Here is a 14,908-nt window from a genome sequence, read left to right on the forward strand (position 1 = left end):
TTTATTTATTTATTTATTTATTTATTTATTTATTTATTTATTTATTTATTTATTTCTTCCCTACTGAGCAGCTGTGTACAAGTCGTTATTAGCCAGGGCAGGTATCTTTGTCTGTTAGTGTCCAGAGGATTATGGGGGCCAAAAATATGGGGTTCCCTTATTTCTGATCCTAGACCCTCTTCCTCAGATCACTCTTTAATAGGATGGACTTTGAGGACTTGGGATTGGTAGACTGGGAACACCACCTGCCTCCACCAGCTGCCAAGGCTGTCGTGGAGAGCCTCCCCAGAACAGTCATCAGTAGCTCCAAGGCTGGTGAGAACACAAGTTCTTTTTTTCTGTTTAGGGCAGATAAGCCAGACCTGCCATCTCCCCCATGCCACCAACAATCTGGCCTGTTTTCTAGGCCAAGTCTGGGTGTGAGTGGGAGGTTGGGTTGGGCCTTAACAGCTCTCCTGATTGGTACTTCCCCTTCAAGAGCTCAAGTGCCCTGTGTGTCTTTTGGAATTTGAGGAGGAGGAGACTGTCATTGAGATGCCCTGCCATCACTTCTTCCATTCCAACTGCATTCTGCCCTGGCTAAGTAAGGTACATTTTCCACCCGCACCCTGCCCTGGCACCGGTCCCTAAGCTGCTTTTTTGGTTATGGACCGAGGTGAAATCAAGGAAGGGTGAAGGCAGGGATGGGAATCAGGAGTAGGAAAGGGCTGGAATACTGCTCTGATTTTTCTAGACAAATTCGTGCCCCCTGTGCCGCTATGAGCTGCCCACCGATGATGACAGCTATGAAGAGCACAAGAAAGACAAGGTAGGGGCTGGTGGTTTTGTGGTGCGATACGGTGGCCCTGGTCACCCCATCCCTGCTACACTCCCTGTCTTTCCACTTCAGCAGGCTTGGATAAGCCTCTGAATCCCTTGCTTCGGCTCCCTTCCAAGTCAGTTTGGTGAGGGGCAAAGACCTTAGCATGGTTGATGCTAGGCACCTGAAAGCAGGCCCCCTGACAGCTGCTCTGTGGCTCTATCTATGAGTATTCAGGCCTGGCCCTGCCTAGCCTGCTGTCTTTCTTCCAGGCTCGGAGGCAGCAGCAGCAGCACCGACTGGAGAACCTCCATGGAGCCATGTACACGTGAGGCAGCAGCTAGGGCTGAGAGCTCAGGCTCTAGGACATCTTTCCTTTTGTACTTTGACTCTTCATTAAAGGTTTTTCCCCCCAGCCTGCAGCTGCACTGCTCACCAGCTGGAGCAGGAACTCTGCATCCTCCACCCTGCTGCTAACGAGAAAGTTGTCAAAGGTGTCATGGCAGAAGGCGCCAGGCTGCATTGCCCACTCTGCTAGCCTCTAGCCTCTGGATGGTGGCCAGGGAGCAGCCAGGGCTTGGGTTTGAGTTTTCTGTTAGAAGTCAAACTGTTTCAGATCCAGGCACTTTGTAGCACTTAAAACTGATAAACTTAACTTGTACCACCCCCTTCCGGAAGTCTCTAGTTAACCTTGGAACCTTTAGTTAACATTGGAATCCTGGGGTGTTCTTTATTTCATCAGAGAAACCTTTCAACATTGTAAAAAGTGCTCTCTGTTTCCCACCCCTGGAGGTCCCCTTATCAAGGAAGCAAAGTTCAAGCTAGACTGAGTAGAAGTGAGGCTACAAAGCCAAGCCAGTTCTTCAGCTGTTTAGAGACTCATAAAGGGGGACAAACCCTTGTGGAGGTTTTGAAAGTGGGCTTCTCTGTGTAACCCTGGCTGGCTTGCAACTCACTGTATAGACCAGGATGGCAGAGTCTTCCTGCCTCCATCTCCCAGTGCTGGGATTACTGCTATGTATGTACCACCATGCTCAGACCTTTGTGATATATTTGATTGGCACCTGTCACTCTTAGTTCCTGGCAACCCCCAAGAATCTTCCCTGGACAAAAGGGCCTCTTTCCATCCCTACCTACTGGATCAGACCCTCCCTGAGTCTCCAGAACAGACTGCAAACATGCAAATTAGAATTCTTTTAATAGATATAAAAAGTACTAAAATACTTGTGTGGTTCTGCTGTGTTATTTGCCCTAAAGGAAGTGAGGGGCAGAGTGAAGAACCCAAGTGCAGCTGGGTGGGCCTTCCCTTAGGCTAAGGCATGCTCCTCCCATCATCCAGACTTTTGGGCCCCTGCTGCCCCAGCCCCCAGTTCCTACAGCAGGAAGGCCCAGTGGTCTGGCTCTGGCACTGGGAGTAGAAGGCACCTGAAGGGCTGGCTGGGCAAGTGAGGACAGGTGACCTTTAACACAAAATACTACTCTGGTATGGGGGAACAGAACATGTCGCTGAAGTAGCTGGCAAGGCCCCGCTCCTCTATGGCACGGGTGGGTGTTGGATGGCCACGTCTCCAGGAGTGAGGAAGCCTAAATCCCAACAGTATTCTAAAAATTGTTTTTGGTACAAAATAAATGCGAAGAAGGTAGAGGGTGCGGGTGCTTTGGAGGCTGGGCCAGCCACCCTCCAGGCCTCAGATCATGGCAATACTCTCGGGAGCACAGTTGAGGTGGGTAGAGGTGCTGCTGCTCCCTGAGGACTTACAGGCCCTGCCAGGGGCAGGCTGCAGTGCAGCCACTAGTGTGTCTGAGGAGATGGCCCCAAACTCATAGCTGAAGGTGCCGTAGAAAATGAGGATATCGAGGACAAACACCCATTCGCACAGGGCAGCGCCGTGCTGTAGCTGAGAGCTCTCGTGGAGGAAGAAGACTCCACCTGGAGTGGGGCTAAGGAAAGGGCCAATAGGATGTGTGGACCTGGCAGCGCCTGTTAGGCCGTCCCCAATAAGTAGGATTGGACCTCATGAGGAGCCTAGGGCAGTCACTGGGCTCAAGATCCCACTCCTACCCCCAACCTAGGGTGGAAGGTTGCGCTAGGGCGCAAGTTCCTGGCTCCCCTGTCCCAGAAGGATACTAAGGATCAGGGTGATGAAGGCGATGACAGCCAGTGCACTTCGAAGGTAGGCCATGGCCAGGTCCAGTGGGGTGGCGGCCGCATGGTAGAAAAGAACACACTGCAGGCACACAAAGAGCAGCCCAGCGGGGAAGGCCACACCAGCTCCGATGTAGTGCAGAGACTTGGCATGGTCCACCTGGCCCAGACAGAGGCTGATTATCACCCTGACTCCCTCCTCAGCTCCTCCCTCCCTTGATCAGCCTCCAGGTGCTGTCCCTACAGGCATCCAGACCCTCTGAAGGGGAGGTAGGGAGGGGGCACCTGGAAGTTGCCGACCACCACGAGGCCTGCAGCGTTGGTGCAACCTGTGATGAGCGCCGTGGTGTTAATCCAGGAGTGCCGGCTCTGCTCCAGAAGCTGCCCATAGCGAAGGAGGCAGATCAGGGCCACTAGGAGAAGACGGTAATGCTGGGCCAGTTCTCTGCCTTTGAACTGTGGCTCTTCAGCCTCTTGCTGAGAGCTACAAGGTTGTGGGCAAGTAGGGAGCAAACTTTTGGGGGTGTTGCCCCTCCCCAGGCTTCTACCCCGGTCAGCTGTGAAACTAACATCCGGCCTTCGGTGAACAAGAGAGAAGTGGCCCGTCTCACCTTAGCCCTTGGTGGTGATGGAGCAGACTGCAGAGTAAAGGTTTGTGGGCTTTTCTGGAGATGAGGGGTATCACTCACCCATAAAAGCACCCACGTTGCCAATGAGGCTGAAGAGGCAGCTCTCTGGGGGATATGTACCACACTTGCTGAGGGGAAGGGGAGGACAGTGAGGCAGGAGTACCGGTGGCCCTCGGCATCCCTCCTAGCCTTCCCTCTCAAGGGCTTTATCTGTGCTTGGCCCTCAGCAGCAAGCCTCTGATTTCAGTAGTATTCATATGTTTGAGAGATAAAGAGGTGCCCTAGCGTGTCAGGCAGATCAGAGACTCCTTGCTGAGGCCTGCAGCTGGTCTGATTTTCTTAATCTTTCCTCAGCACTCAAGAGGTGCTAAGCTTAAATTCAGGTACTTTCATTGGCTAGCTGTGCAACCTGAAGTAAGTATCTCCAAGCTTCTGTTTCCACATGCAAAAACGGAAAGAGCAGAACCTAAACTGCAGGAAGGATTAAAAGGCACCACTGGCATATAAAACCCAGCAGGAATTTACATGCTAGAAAAAGCAAGTAGTGCACTTAATTCCTACATTGCTCAGGCTGGCCAAAAACTAGCTGGGATGACCTTGAATGTCTGATCCTCTTGCTGGCTTTACAGGCTTTTGCTACCACATCTAGTTTTCTGGGCTCTGTACATGCTAGGCAGGCAGTCTGCCAACTGAACTACACACACACCTAATGCCCAGGCTCCTCCTCCTCTCTTCTCTGAGACAGGGTCTCATATAGCACAGGCAGGCCTTGAACTCATCTTCCTATTTCTATTTCCCAAGTGCTAGGATTACAGTTCTTGGCCACTAGGCCTGGCTTGGTAGTATTAATTGGCTCAGTATAATGTTTGTTCTTAAGATCTAGGGACAGCCCTTTGCCTGAGCGGGTTTCCAAAGTCTGGAGGGACCTAGGGTTTGCCCAGTTTCCAGGACCTACCTGATAAGAGGAACATCGTCAAGGGTGCAGCAGGTCTTAGGGCCCCCTTGTTCAGCAGGGTCAGGAGAGCAGGACTCATTGTAGGACCTGGGAGGTACGACATGGGTAGATTTGGGGGAGGGGCTTCTCAGAACTCTGACCTGTAGCCTTAGGCCTCGAAGAGAAGTCTTTCAGACCTCCCCAGGGCCTTCCTGAAGCAGAAGCAAAGAGAATGAAGGGATGATGGGAAGTGGGTACATGGACAGGACGTCATGCCCGGAGACCAATGTCAGAGAACAGTAGTGAGGCCTATGGTCTCCCATGTGGCTTGTGAGCTCAAGGTGGGACAGAGATGAAGGGAGCTTTAGAGTGAGGCCATCTGCAGAATATTCCATACCAGTTCTCCACTGGGCACACGTGGCGGTTCATCACGGCCATGGCATACCTGTGGGAGCAGAACTGACATGCCACCTTGTCCCTATGTCTCTTCAGGCTCAGCCATTACCTACTGTCTCTTTTACTTGACTTTTGGCCTCATTCAGCCTCACTGTCCTTGCTGGGAACTCATTTGTGGGGTGAGGAGAGAGTTAAGTATTAACACTAGAGCAGATCCTGCAGAATTGCCTCCAACCAGAGACCCTGCCTAGAAGTCTATGTCAGAGCTGTCCTGCTGGACCGCAGTGGTGCCAGCTTGTCCCAAGAGGCTGTGTGCCCAGGAATCAGGCCAAGCTTTGGAGACAGAGTGAGTGACCCTGGGTACCATTCTGGAGCCTACAAATAAGACAAGGGGCTTTGTGTGTACTATCAAGCTCCTATTAGCCCCCCCCCCCCCCAACAACACATCCCTCTTACTCACACAGTCCATATGCCCGTGATGGAGAATGCTGACAGGCTGACAGGAAGGAGGATCCAGGCGGTCATGAGGGAGTGGAGCCAGGGTGGTGGTAGTTTGTGGGTAAGGACAACAGGTAGTTTGGGAACAGGGGGCAGGCCCGGCTACCTTGAGATAATTTCGGCCACAATCATCAGCTGCCCTGGCCTGGTTGGGGAGAGATCAAGGTCCAGGGTCTGGTGACTGGCCAGGGCGGGTGGGGAGGAGGAGTGTGGTCAACACTTAATCCAGAGCTCTCCTTAGGCTTTTGAGTGTCCAGACTTTGGGTGCCCCGGTAGGAACGTGGCACCCTCTGGCTATCCATCTTGGGCCTCCGTGGTCTACCCAAATACCACGGGCGTGCTGAGAAGCTTGGGCAGGGCTGTAACATCTGGAAAGAGAGCCATGCTCCCCGGCCTTAGGGACGCCGGCTTGGTGAAGACTGAAGCTAAGACAATCACGGGGATCATGCCAGGGAAAGCCTGGGAGGGTACTCCGGGCCGAGAGAGCGGCTGCGAGGCGTTGGCGCGCGGGCAAACCACCTGACCACCGCGCCCCGGCAAAGGGGCGGGTTCTCGAGGGAAGTCTGACCGGGTCCCGCTCGCGTGGGCACGGGGACCCCAGCTTGGATAGGAGTCCGCAGCCAGCGACAATACCCCCTCCCTGCAGAGCCCGGCTCCCCAAAGCGGTCCCTTGGAGGCCGCGGGAGAAAAGGAGTCCAGTACGCACCTCCCCGGAGCGCCCCGCCGCCGCCGCTCCCTGCTCGGCCCCCTCGTGGCCGCGTCTCCAGCTGCGGCCCTCGGAGCAGCCCTGAAAGGTTTAAAGGGCCGAGCGGCCCCGCCCCTGGCGGCCCCAGGCCCGCCGCACCGCCCGCCGGGACGTGGAGTCCGCGAAGCCCCGGCCCCGGTGCCGGCGCCCCGCCCGAGACTACAACTCCCGAGCCCCCGCGGCAATGTCACGGGGAAACGTGGGCGGTGCCCCAAGTCCAGGGAACCTGGGCGCCCGGGGCTATGGCCCGGACACCTCTGACACCGAGATCTAGAGGGCAGCTGGGTTTGTCATTCCTGCGGTGGGAGTGCGGGCAGCCTGGCCCTGCAGCTCCGCCCGTGACTGTCGCCTGTGGCTGTCATCGCGCACGTGGCTGGAAGAAGCCTTCCTTAACTGCCTCGGCGGGCCGTAAGATTTTTGGGCAAGCTCCCTCAACTCACTCAGTGTGGCGCCCCAAGCCTGCCACTGTCTCCGTAGGCACGAGGCAGGTGGGTGAGAAGCCAAGCACCAGGCCTGGGTCTGGCTTCGGAAACCCAAGCACTCTGGATTTAGTTTTGGCCACCCCACCCTCTGCCCTCCGGCCCGCCTCCTTCGCAAACTCTGGAAGAGGGCTGCTTTCATTTTTATTTTGGGGGCATACAAAAACAGAGCACTGGCCAGAAGTCACATGTCCAAGATGTTTCCCAACTCGGCACTTACTTAAAATAAGGGATAGGTTACTAATAGATATCCACTCTAAATGCATGCGGGCACCTGTGTAGGGCAGGTAAAGATTAACGCAGCCAGGTGTTCATTAGCAGAGGAGAAGGCGAGGGACTCAAGTGGAATCTGGGAAGAGGAAACAGGACTATTAATTATTAGTCTCCCTCAATTGATGGACCCAGTGTGTACCCTGAATACTCTTTTCATGATGGAAAGGGCATGGCTACTTATGCTCATACAGCACAGGTGTACCTGTCTCTATAAGGTAGGCCCAGCAGTGGGGTCCCACGGAACACCCTTAGGCGGATCATTATCCCAAGGGGGCATGATCCCTGGCTGCCGGGAGTGGGAGCTAACCACCCTGGTAAAACCAAGGCTAGCTGCACAAAGCCCCCTTGTGCTGAAGCAACACAGAGCAGAGCAAGCTGTGAATTGGGGCTTCAAAAGGAGAAATCTTTGGGGGATCCAAATGGAGGACAGAAATGGTACAGGAAACCACTGAATGCCTTTTTTCATTTTTTTTTTAACAATTTATTTACTTTTATGTGCATTAGTGTGAAGGTGTCAGATCCCTTGGAATTAGGGTTACAGACAGTTGTGAGCTGGGTCCTTTGGAAGAGCAGACAGTGCTCCTAACCACTGAGCCATCTCTCCAGCCCTGGCCTTTTCCTTCTTACCATCAGGACTTAAGTGAAAACAGAACCAAGAAATATGGTTGTGCAATGATCACTGGACAAGACTAGATGGCTGAACTGATAGGGGTGGAGGGGGTATAAAATCCAGACCAGCTTCTGAGCCCGGGGACAAAGGTGCATACCTCAGTAACAAAGAACATCTTCCTGTCCCACTACATTCCAACCTAACCAGGTACCTTTTTCTGTTTAAATGAGTCTGAGAACCATTATTGAAGGCTGTCTTTTAGGGGACAGGTAGAGTCCTAATATGCAATCCAGACTAGCCTCAGACTAATGATCCTTCTAGCTTTAGCCTTCAGAGTGCTAGAATTACAGGCTCATAGTGCCCTCCCCCCCAGGATAGGGACTATGTAGTCTTGGAACTCCCTGTATCTGGCTGATGAACTTTTTTAACTTAAAATATACATGTGTTTAAGATTTGATTGCTTTTGTGTATGGTGTTTTGTCTGCCTGTATGTCTGCACACCGTATGTTTGCAGTGGATCCTCTAGGACTGGAGTTACACAGTTGTGAGCTGCCATGTGCTTACTGGGAATTGAACTTGAGTCTTCTGGAAGAGCAGCATGTGCTCCTGACTGCTAAGCCATTTCTCTAGCCCCCCAAATATATATATAATATATAATATATATATATATTATAATATATATATATATTATAGATAAGACAAGGTCTCACTATGTAGCCCAGGCTGGCTTTGAGCTCAAGGGATTTTGCTTACAGTTGCCTCCCTAGTGCAGGGATTAAAGGTATCCTCAGCCAAGCCCAGTGTAGCCTTTAACTTGTGACTATCATCCTGCCTCTGCCCTAGCACTGATAGTATAGGCCTATATCGCACGCTATGGTTCCTAAAACATTCACTGTATCCTATTGAGCTGGCTTTCTGACATGGTATTGGGTGACCAGAACTCCTGAGCTGCGTCGCTGGTGGCACTTTTAGGTTTAGTATGTCAACTTGAATAATCCCTAAAACAGATATTCTTACGAGATAGTCCTGATGAGGACCAGGTTGTTTATGGACACCTAAAGAAGGAAGCTGTCTAAGAGGGCAAAAGGAGGACCAGCTGTCTTTAAAAGTTGCAACTTTTATGCTAAGTGAGTCTAGCTGTAATACTCCAACCAGACAGCTCTTAAAATGTCAGCACAGCAAGAAGTGAGATTTCCAATGCTGAGTAGTGGCGTGACTTTAGAGTAGGCCTTTAATCTCCCTTCCCCCAAAGTACACAAGTGATTTCACAACTCTTGGCAAAAACAGTGCTGTAAAAATAGTTTATTGGTTGAAAAAGTACCTTCCATGATTTTCAAACAATTTGCATAATTCATTTTATTTATACAGAAACACCTGAAATGAGAAAAAGAATGTATGGCTTTTTCTATATTTTAGCACCATGACAACATAGCCAGTACACTCTGAGGCTTTTTTTTTTTTTTTTTTTTTTTTGAGACAAGGTGTTGCTAAGTAGCTTAGGCTACTCTCAAAATTTACAGTGATCTTCCTGACTCAAATCTTTTGAACTGTTCACCACCATTCCCAGGCTCTGTTGGCTCTGGGAAGAGAGAAGCCCTTTACTAGGAAGATTTTCACTTCTAGTATCAATCCAACTCCAAGGAAATTTGGGCAGGATGCCTAAGGCTCCCCAGGGATAGGGCAGGAATTCAAAAGAGTTAAGGTTTCAAATAACTGTCAACATTCCATGAGAGTTTCCCAAAAGGCTGAGCGTTAGGAAAAGTCAACTGTTCTTCATAGAAAAGCTCTCATTTAAATTTATCTGGGAGGCAACACCCTGACACTCACAGAGCTTGTCAAACACACAGCAGGTTGGATACTCACCACCCCAAGGGGTGTCCACCTCTCCGGGCTGAGCTCTAGTTGGCAGTGCACCCCAGATGACCGGCAAGATGTATGTCTCTCACATTCATACCGCTGGCTGGCTAGACTGCAGCCAGTACGTACATTACTCTTATCATGCACAGTTTTATATCTTTTCCCTTCTTTGCACTACACTCGTCAAAGACACTCTTTCATGCTTGCCAGTGGGCTACAACTGCAGCTTTATCATTTATTCTTGCATAGCCCAAACCCCCTTGCAAAATCAACTCTCTTCATGAAATGACATACATATTGTTCCAGGAATCACAAAACTGTTAAATAAGAACTGAGGGAAAAACATTCCATAGAGAATGGGAATGAGATTTTTTTTTTTTGCCTTTTTGATACAAGGTCTATGTAGCTCAGACTGGCCTCAAACTCAGACCTTCCTGCCCCCCTACCTCTCAAGTGCTGGTATTAATGGTATGTGTCACCACGCCTGGCTATATGGCAATCCTTTTACCTTAGCTACTCAAATGCTGGGATTACAGGCATATACCATCATACCTGGCCCAGCCTCCCTTGTCCCCACCCCCCCCCCAAAAAAAAAAGAGCATATCTACTCAAATTTGCTTCTGAAAGCAGTTTACTCGAAGTCCTGTCCATGGCACACTGCTTCTACTGTGCCACACACACAGGGAAATTCTGAGAGCTCACTATGGCTTGTGAGTTTTGAAATAGGTAAGAGATGTCTGCCACTTGGACAGTACTATCATGGACTCCAGAGGAGAGCAGTAGAGCAATGCAGCTAAGCTGAAAGGCTGAGGGCAGCCCCCAAGAGGCATTTCAGAGGCGCCTGGAAAGAATAAGCATCAGCTCCAGCAGGCTGGCGCAGAAGGACTGCTCTTCACTTAACACAAGCTTGGAACTTTAGGTAGTTACACAGGACAAATTAGGTAAGAATCAAGAGCTTAGCTAGAAAATCTTTCATACACACTTGATAAGCAAAGTGCTTCTGAAAAGGAGCTTAGAGAGTTTCCATCAGTCTCCTATGACGATCAAATAAACATATAAAAGAATCAACACTGCGGTCTTCTAGTTCTTCAACAAGTGGGAATAGAGGGAAACTTTTGGGTACTGGGTCCTCAGATTGTTCTTCAGGTCTTTTTTCTAGGTTCAATAACAGAACCAGAAACTAGGAAGCACAGCTCTAAGAACACAGACCCCCAAAGCAGCCAGAGTTCTGGTGAAACCTGTGTTTTAAGTCAGAAGATGGCCTGATTGACTGGAGCTGGAATGACTTGCAGAATGGAGAGCATCCTAGACGCGCTAGGTGGTATGTAAATGTGAGTCCAAAGGCACTTATAGCACTTGTGCACCAGAACAGGGCAGAGGCTTTCTCCTTTGACAGCACCCTGGGGTCAGGACTGACAAGCTTATGGCATTCAACACTGGGACCAGCCACCTCCAGACAGGCCCTTCTAACTTACCGCCAAACTCTCTGCCCCTGAATTATTCTAGCATGGCAAGCTGTGACTCACTGTTTTAATGGCATAAAGCAGATGGCTGCCTTCGTTACAGGTTTTCAGTAGAGTGGGATAAAATCCAGCAGGGCCACCAAGAGTCCTGGAAGATAAAAGCTACTGAGCTGCTAGAGTCAGAATGATCGAGACTCTCATGGGGAAGACAGCCTCCTGGGGTTTTGGTTCTAGGCAGATTCAGTGTTCCGTAGGCTCTTTACAGCTCACATTTCCAGGTGTTGATGTTAGGCTCATTACCTGGAAATCTTACATGCCAATTCCTGTACACAGGATGTGTTGTGGACTTCAGACCTTAGCCTAACCTTGGGTTGGAAAACATGCCCCCTGTTGAAAAAATGCTATCTCTGGGGACCTTTAACCAAAGGACCTAAGTTACATTTATTTAGATTTTTTTTGGGAGACAGCTTAGATTGGCCTTTAACTTGCAGCAATCCTGCTTTGGCTCTTGCTTACTGGGGATAACAAGTGTGCATCATCATGTTCAGACATATTCTTGGGAGGTAGGAAAAAGAAATCATAGGGCAGAGAAGGGTTTATTTTATTTCCTCTATGGTATTTTTCAGGACTCTCTCACTCTCTTTTTTTATAACTAAAGCCCTCCCATCCTCCCGCTCCCAACCAGAAATTATAGCTATGGTCAACTCCCTCAACTTCAATAATTCAAGAGTGCTAAACAGTAATTGGAGAGGTATTTTCAAGTTTGTTTTGATAATTCCCCTCTAGTTTGAGCAGAAGGTAATTAATTTAAAGCTAGGGGGTAAATTTGGTAACCCTAGCCAAGGCAGGTTTTTCTTTTTTTTAACCTGTTTACTTATTTATTTATTTATTTATTTATTTATTTATTTATTTTGAGGCAGGGTCTCTATACAGAGCCCTAGTTGTCTGCCCTGGAATATGTTATGTTCCTATGTAGACAGGCTGGCCTTGAACTCAGAGATCAGCCTGTCTCTACCTCCTGAGTCCTAAGTGCTGGGATTAAAGGCATGTGCCACTGTGCTCAGCAGACGAGGTTTTTTGTTGTTGTTTTTTTTTCTTCTTCAACAAATGACTGAAGCTTAGCTCAGCATCATCCTCCTGGGTCTCCTAGAGAGTTCTCTTAGTAGACAGTGCAAAGTAGTGGGGCATATGAACAGCTTGTGAAAGCCATGGAATGGGAAGAAGTTTCCAAATAGGCTTTCAAAACAAAGCTCTCCTGTTTTATTGGCATCAAAAGTACTTGGAGAACTTGTTAGGAAGGCAGGCTCCCAGAACCCCCACTTCCTAATTCCTGAGTGGTAGAGAAACAGTCATGTTAGGAGGGTGAGGAATTGGATTCTACCCAAGGCAAAAAGATAGGAGAAAGGAAAAGTGACAACTGAAAGTAGGTCTAGGGGAAGATGAATGGAATAAAGCAGAAACATCAGAGAACCACAAAATAACAAATATGGCTTGTGAAGGGGCCTGGCAAATGATCTCATCAAGACAGCAGCACATAGGCATAGGCTTCATAAACCCTGGCTCTTCCTGAAGTCTCTGCCCCTAAGACACCAAGTCAGCCAACACCATCATAAATTCCAGAATGTTAGGTTAGACAAATGGGCCAATATACAAAAGAAAGAATGGCTGCTGGGAGGTAGGCCACATGTGGTCCTGCAACACAGGACCTTGTGGACACAGCAGCTTGGAGAGTAAGGACAAGGATCCCTGAAGGTCATATAGACTGGTCCTGGCACCCCCAAACTAGAGGTGAGTTTCCTGGGCGAAACTCTACCAAGTGCAGTGAACCCTGCCTGACCGCTTCAGGATGTCAGTGTGGGCTTTGGCGCTTTGCAAGCTCCTCCTGGATGCGCAATCTGAGGGCCTCTCGCATGGCTGGATCCAGAGGCGTGTGTGCTGATACTTCCTCACTCACCCTTCCGGGATCATCATCCTATATGGAGGAAGAGACAGGAAGCTCAGAGCATGGTCTCTTTCAGGAAAGTGTCTTGCTCTGTTCCTAGACAGCATTCTCACACAACTGTTTGGTTTCTCAGGAGTCCCCTGTAATGTTGATTCTCAACTGAGGGTCACAGTTCTCTCTGTCCCCCCAACTAAGAATCACTGTGTACCGAGAAGCAGCCCCATGTGGAAGACATGTTTTCCCACTAACCCTGAGACAAACAGCGGCTCAGGGTCTGGCAGAAGTTTCCGTTATGGCCCAGCACTGTTAAGCTGCAGCTGTTTCCAAAAGGCGTACCTGATATACAATAACTGATGTGACCTCTCCACTATCCGCCTCATATTCTAGACAGAAAAGCTCACGGCCAGGAGGCTCCTGCTCAGAGCTTCCACTACTGCTGCTTTCACCGGACTCCTCACAGTCTGGGTTGACTGGGTGGGTAGAGCCATCTGTAAGGGCAAACCAGAATGAAAGGGAAGAAGGGATGCTGCTAAAACCCCTGCCCACAGAAAAACAGCACCAAGAAAGCCTCCAAACACCCAACAGACCCTGGTCATCTATGTTGTGTGTGTGTGTTTGGGGAGCTGTCAATCCGGATTAACTTCCCTTTCTATCTCCTCTCTAGACAATTTCGTTACAAAGTACGTACAAGATGCACATGTCTCCAGCAAATATCACTGGAAACTGCTGAAAGGATGGACAGAGCTGTGCCTGGGTTTAAATCCAGATTCTGCCATTTACTAGCTCTGAGATGCTGGACAACTTATAATTTCACCTCGTTGAACAATGAAAGAGAAATGAAAGTTCTCGGCTTATGGTGTCCTATGGACTCAATGAGTTTGTGAACTCAAGATCTAAACCCTCTGTAAATAACAGCCCACATTAAGTCATAAGTTAGTTAACCTGAGTTCATGATCACAGGAAAACCAACAAAAGGCCATTTACTAGGTTCCTTTCATTTTATACGCTGGCGTTTTTGTTTAGGTTTTTGTCTTAAATCTCAACCAGGCTCTCTCTCTTCCAGATGGCAGATATTAAAACACAGCATGGCATACCATACTGGTGGACAGCGATTTCTGGCTGGGGCCCCAGGTACCTTCTGTAAAAATGCTTGCTTAACTGGGGTCACTGGCCCTGGAGCGGAGGTCTGGGGGTGCTCGGGCTGACGAGTGGCTTTGGTAAGAGCCCGGTAGCGCCCTGGCGCGGAGAGGAGGGGCTCGCCCGGGGGCGGGGCCGCGGGGGCGGCTGCTTACCTCGGTGGCGCGGCAGGTACACCGGCAGGTCCGGCTTGCGGGGCCGCGTGGGCGCGGGCGTGTGGCGCCTCCTCGCCTTCTCCTTGGCCGCCTGCTTCACCTTCTTGTCGTAGTCGTCCCTGCGGGGAGCCGAGCGGGAATCAGACGCTGTCACCCGGCCGAATCGGGCCGGGCCGGGCCGGGGGCGGGGCGGTACCGAGCGATCTGGTTCCGGCGGATGTGGTGTACGAAGCCGTGGCTCATGTCCAGACGCCCGCCGGGCTTGCAGCACAGTCCCGGGCTGGGATCCCGTGCCGCCTCCATCCGGATCCTGGGCGCAGAACCGCCGCAACCGCCACAACGGCCGCGGAACTCAGCCCGCGAACTGCGGAGCCCGACTTCCGGCTGCAGGCCGCGACTTCCGGCTCCGCTGCCTTTTTTCCGGTTGCGAAGGGGCGGGGCGGCGGGGCACGCTTTCGAAGTTGGGGAATCTTGTTCTAGTGCAGCGCTGTTAGAGCGGGAGTTTCGCTCTCTTTGTCATATCACCTGTACGAAAGAAGGATTTTATAGCAGATACCAGAAAATTATAAAAAAATGCGAATCGTCTACGAATGCTGAAAACTCTATTTACTAGTCTAGAGATGTTGGCTTTCTTTTTTTTAGCCTTTTAAAAATTTCATTTTTAGTGTACCGTGTAATGAGCTTCATTATGAGATTAAATATATGTGTTTATGTGTGTGTATTTGCTTTGCTCCTATCTTTAAGACTAAATTCTTTTCATGAGAAAGTGATCGCCTTTGCGCTATTTTCTCTCCCTTTAGACCCCTTCCTTGCCTCCTCTTACAGTCTTTTCATCTCTCTCTCTC

At 50.1% G+C, this 14,908-nt stretch overlaps 3 protein-coding genes across 3 annotated transcripts; 1 reads left to right on the plus strand and 2 right to left on the minus strand.

Annotated features, from left to right (window-relative positions):
- The first annotated feature begins 14 nt into the window (after positions 1 to 14).
- Positions 15 to 2,022, plus strand: Rnf181 (ring finger protein 181). The gene is made up of 4 exons (XM_055619330.1): positions 15 to 315; positions 479 to 588; positions 734 to 808; positions 1,072 to 2,022. Exons 1-4 carry the CDS (start codon positions 204 to 206, stop codon positions 1,129 to 1,131), a joined length of 357 nt encoding a protein of 118 aa, XP_055475305.1. The 5' UTR covers positions 15 to 203; the 3' UTR covers positions 1,132 to 2,022.
- On the minus strand, positions 1,979 to 6,429 carry Tmem150a (transmembrane protein 150A). The gene is made up of 8 exons (XM_055619329.1): positions 6,109 to 6,429; positions 5,365 to 5,547; positions 4,906 to 4,953; positions 4,530 to 4,616; positions 3,635 to 3,702; positions 3,231 to 3,358; positions 2,928 to 3,105; positions 1,979 to 2,729 (listed from the first exon to the last, which is right to left on the minus strand). The coding sequence occupies exons 2-8, from the start codon at positions 5,427 to 5,429 to the stop codon at positions 2,488 to 2,490; spliced, it is 816 nt and encodes a 271-aa protein (XP_055475304.1). The 5' UTR covers positions 5,430 to 5,547; positions 6,109 to 6,429; the 3' UTR covers positions 1,979 to 2,487.
- A 2,367-nt stretch (positions 6,430 to 8,796) lies between these two features.
- CUNH2orf68 (chromosome unknown C2orf68 homolog) lies at positions 8,797 to 14,773 on the minus strand. The gene is made up of 4 exons (XM_055619331.1): positions 14,260 to 14,773; positions 14,064 to 14,182; positions 13,108 to 13,259; positions 8,797 to 12,801 (listed from the first exon to the last, which is right to left on the minus strand). The coding sequence occupies exons 1-4, from the start codon at positions 14,364 to 14,366 to the stop codon at positions 12,679 to 12,681; spliced, it is 501 nt and encodes a 166-aa protein (XP_055475306.1). The 5' UTR covers positions 14,367 to 14,773; the 3' UTR covers positions 8,797 to 12,678.
- Positions 14,774 to 14,908: the final 135 nt, after the last annotated feature.

Source organism: Psammomys obesus, unplaced genomic scaffold (genome assembly GCF_907164565.1).
Source record: "Psammomys obesus unplaced genomic scaffold, mPsaObe1.curated_primary_1811, whole genome shotgun sequence".
Classification (NCBI taxonomy): domain Eukaryota; kingdom Metazoa; phylum Chordata; class Mammalia; order Rodentia; family Muridae; genus Psammomys; species Psammomys obesus.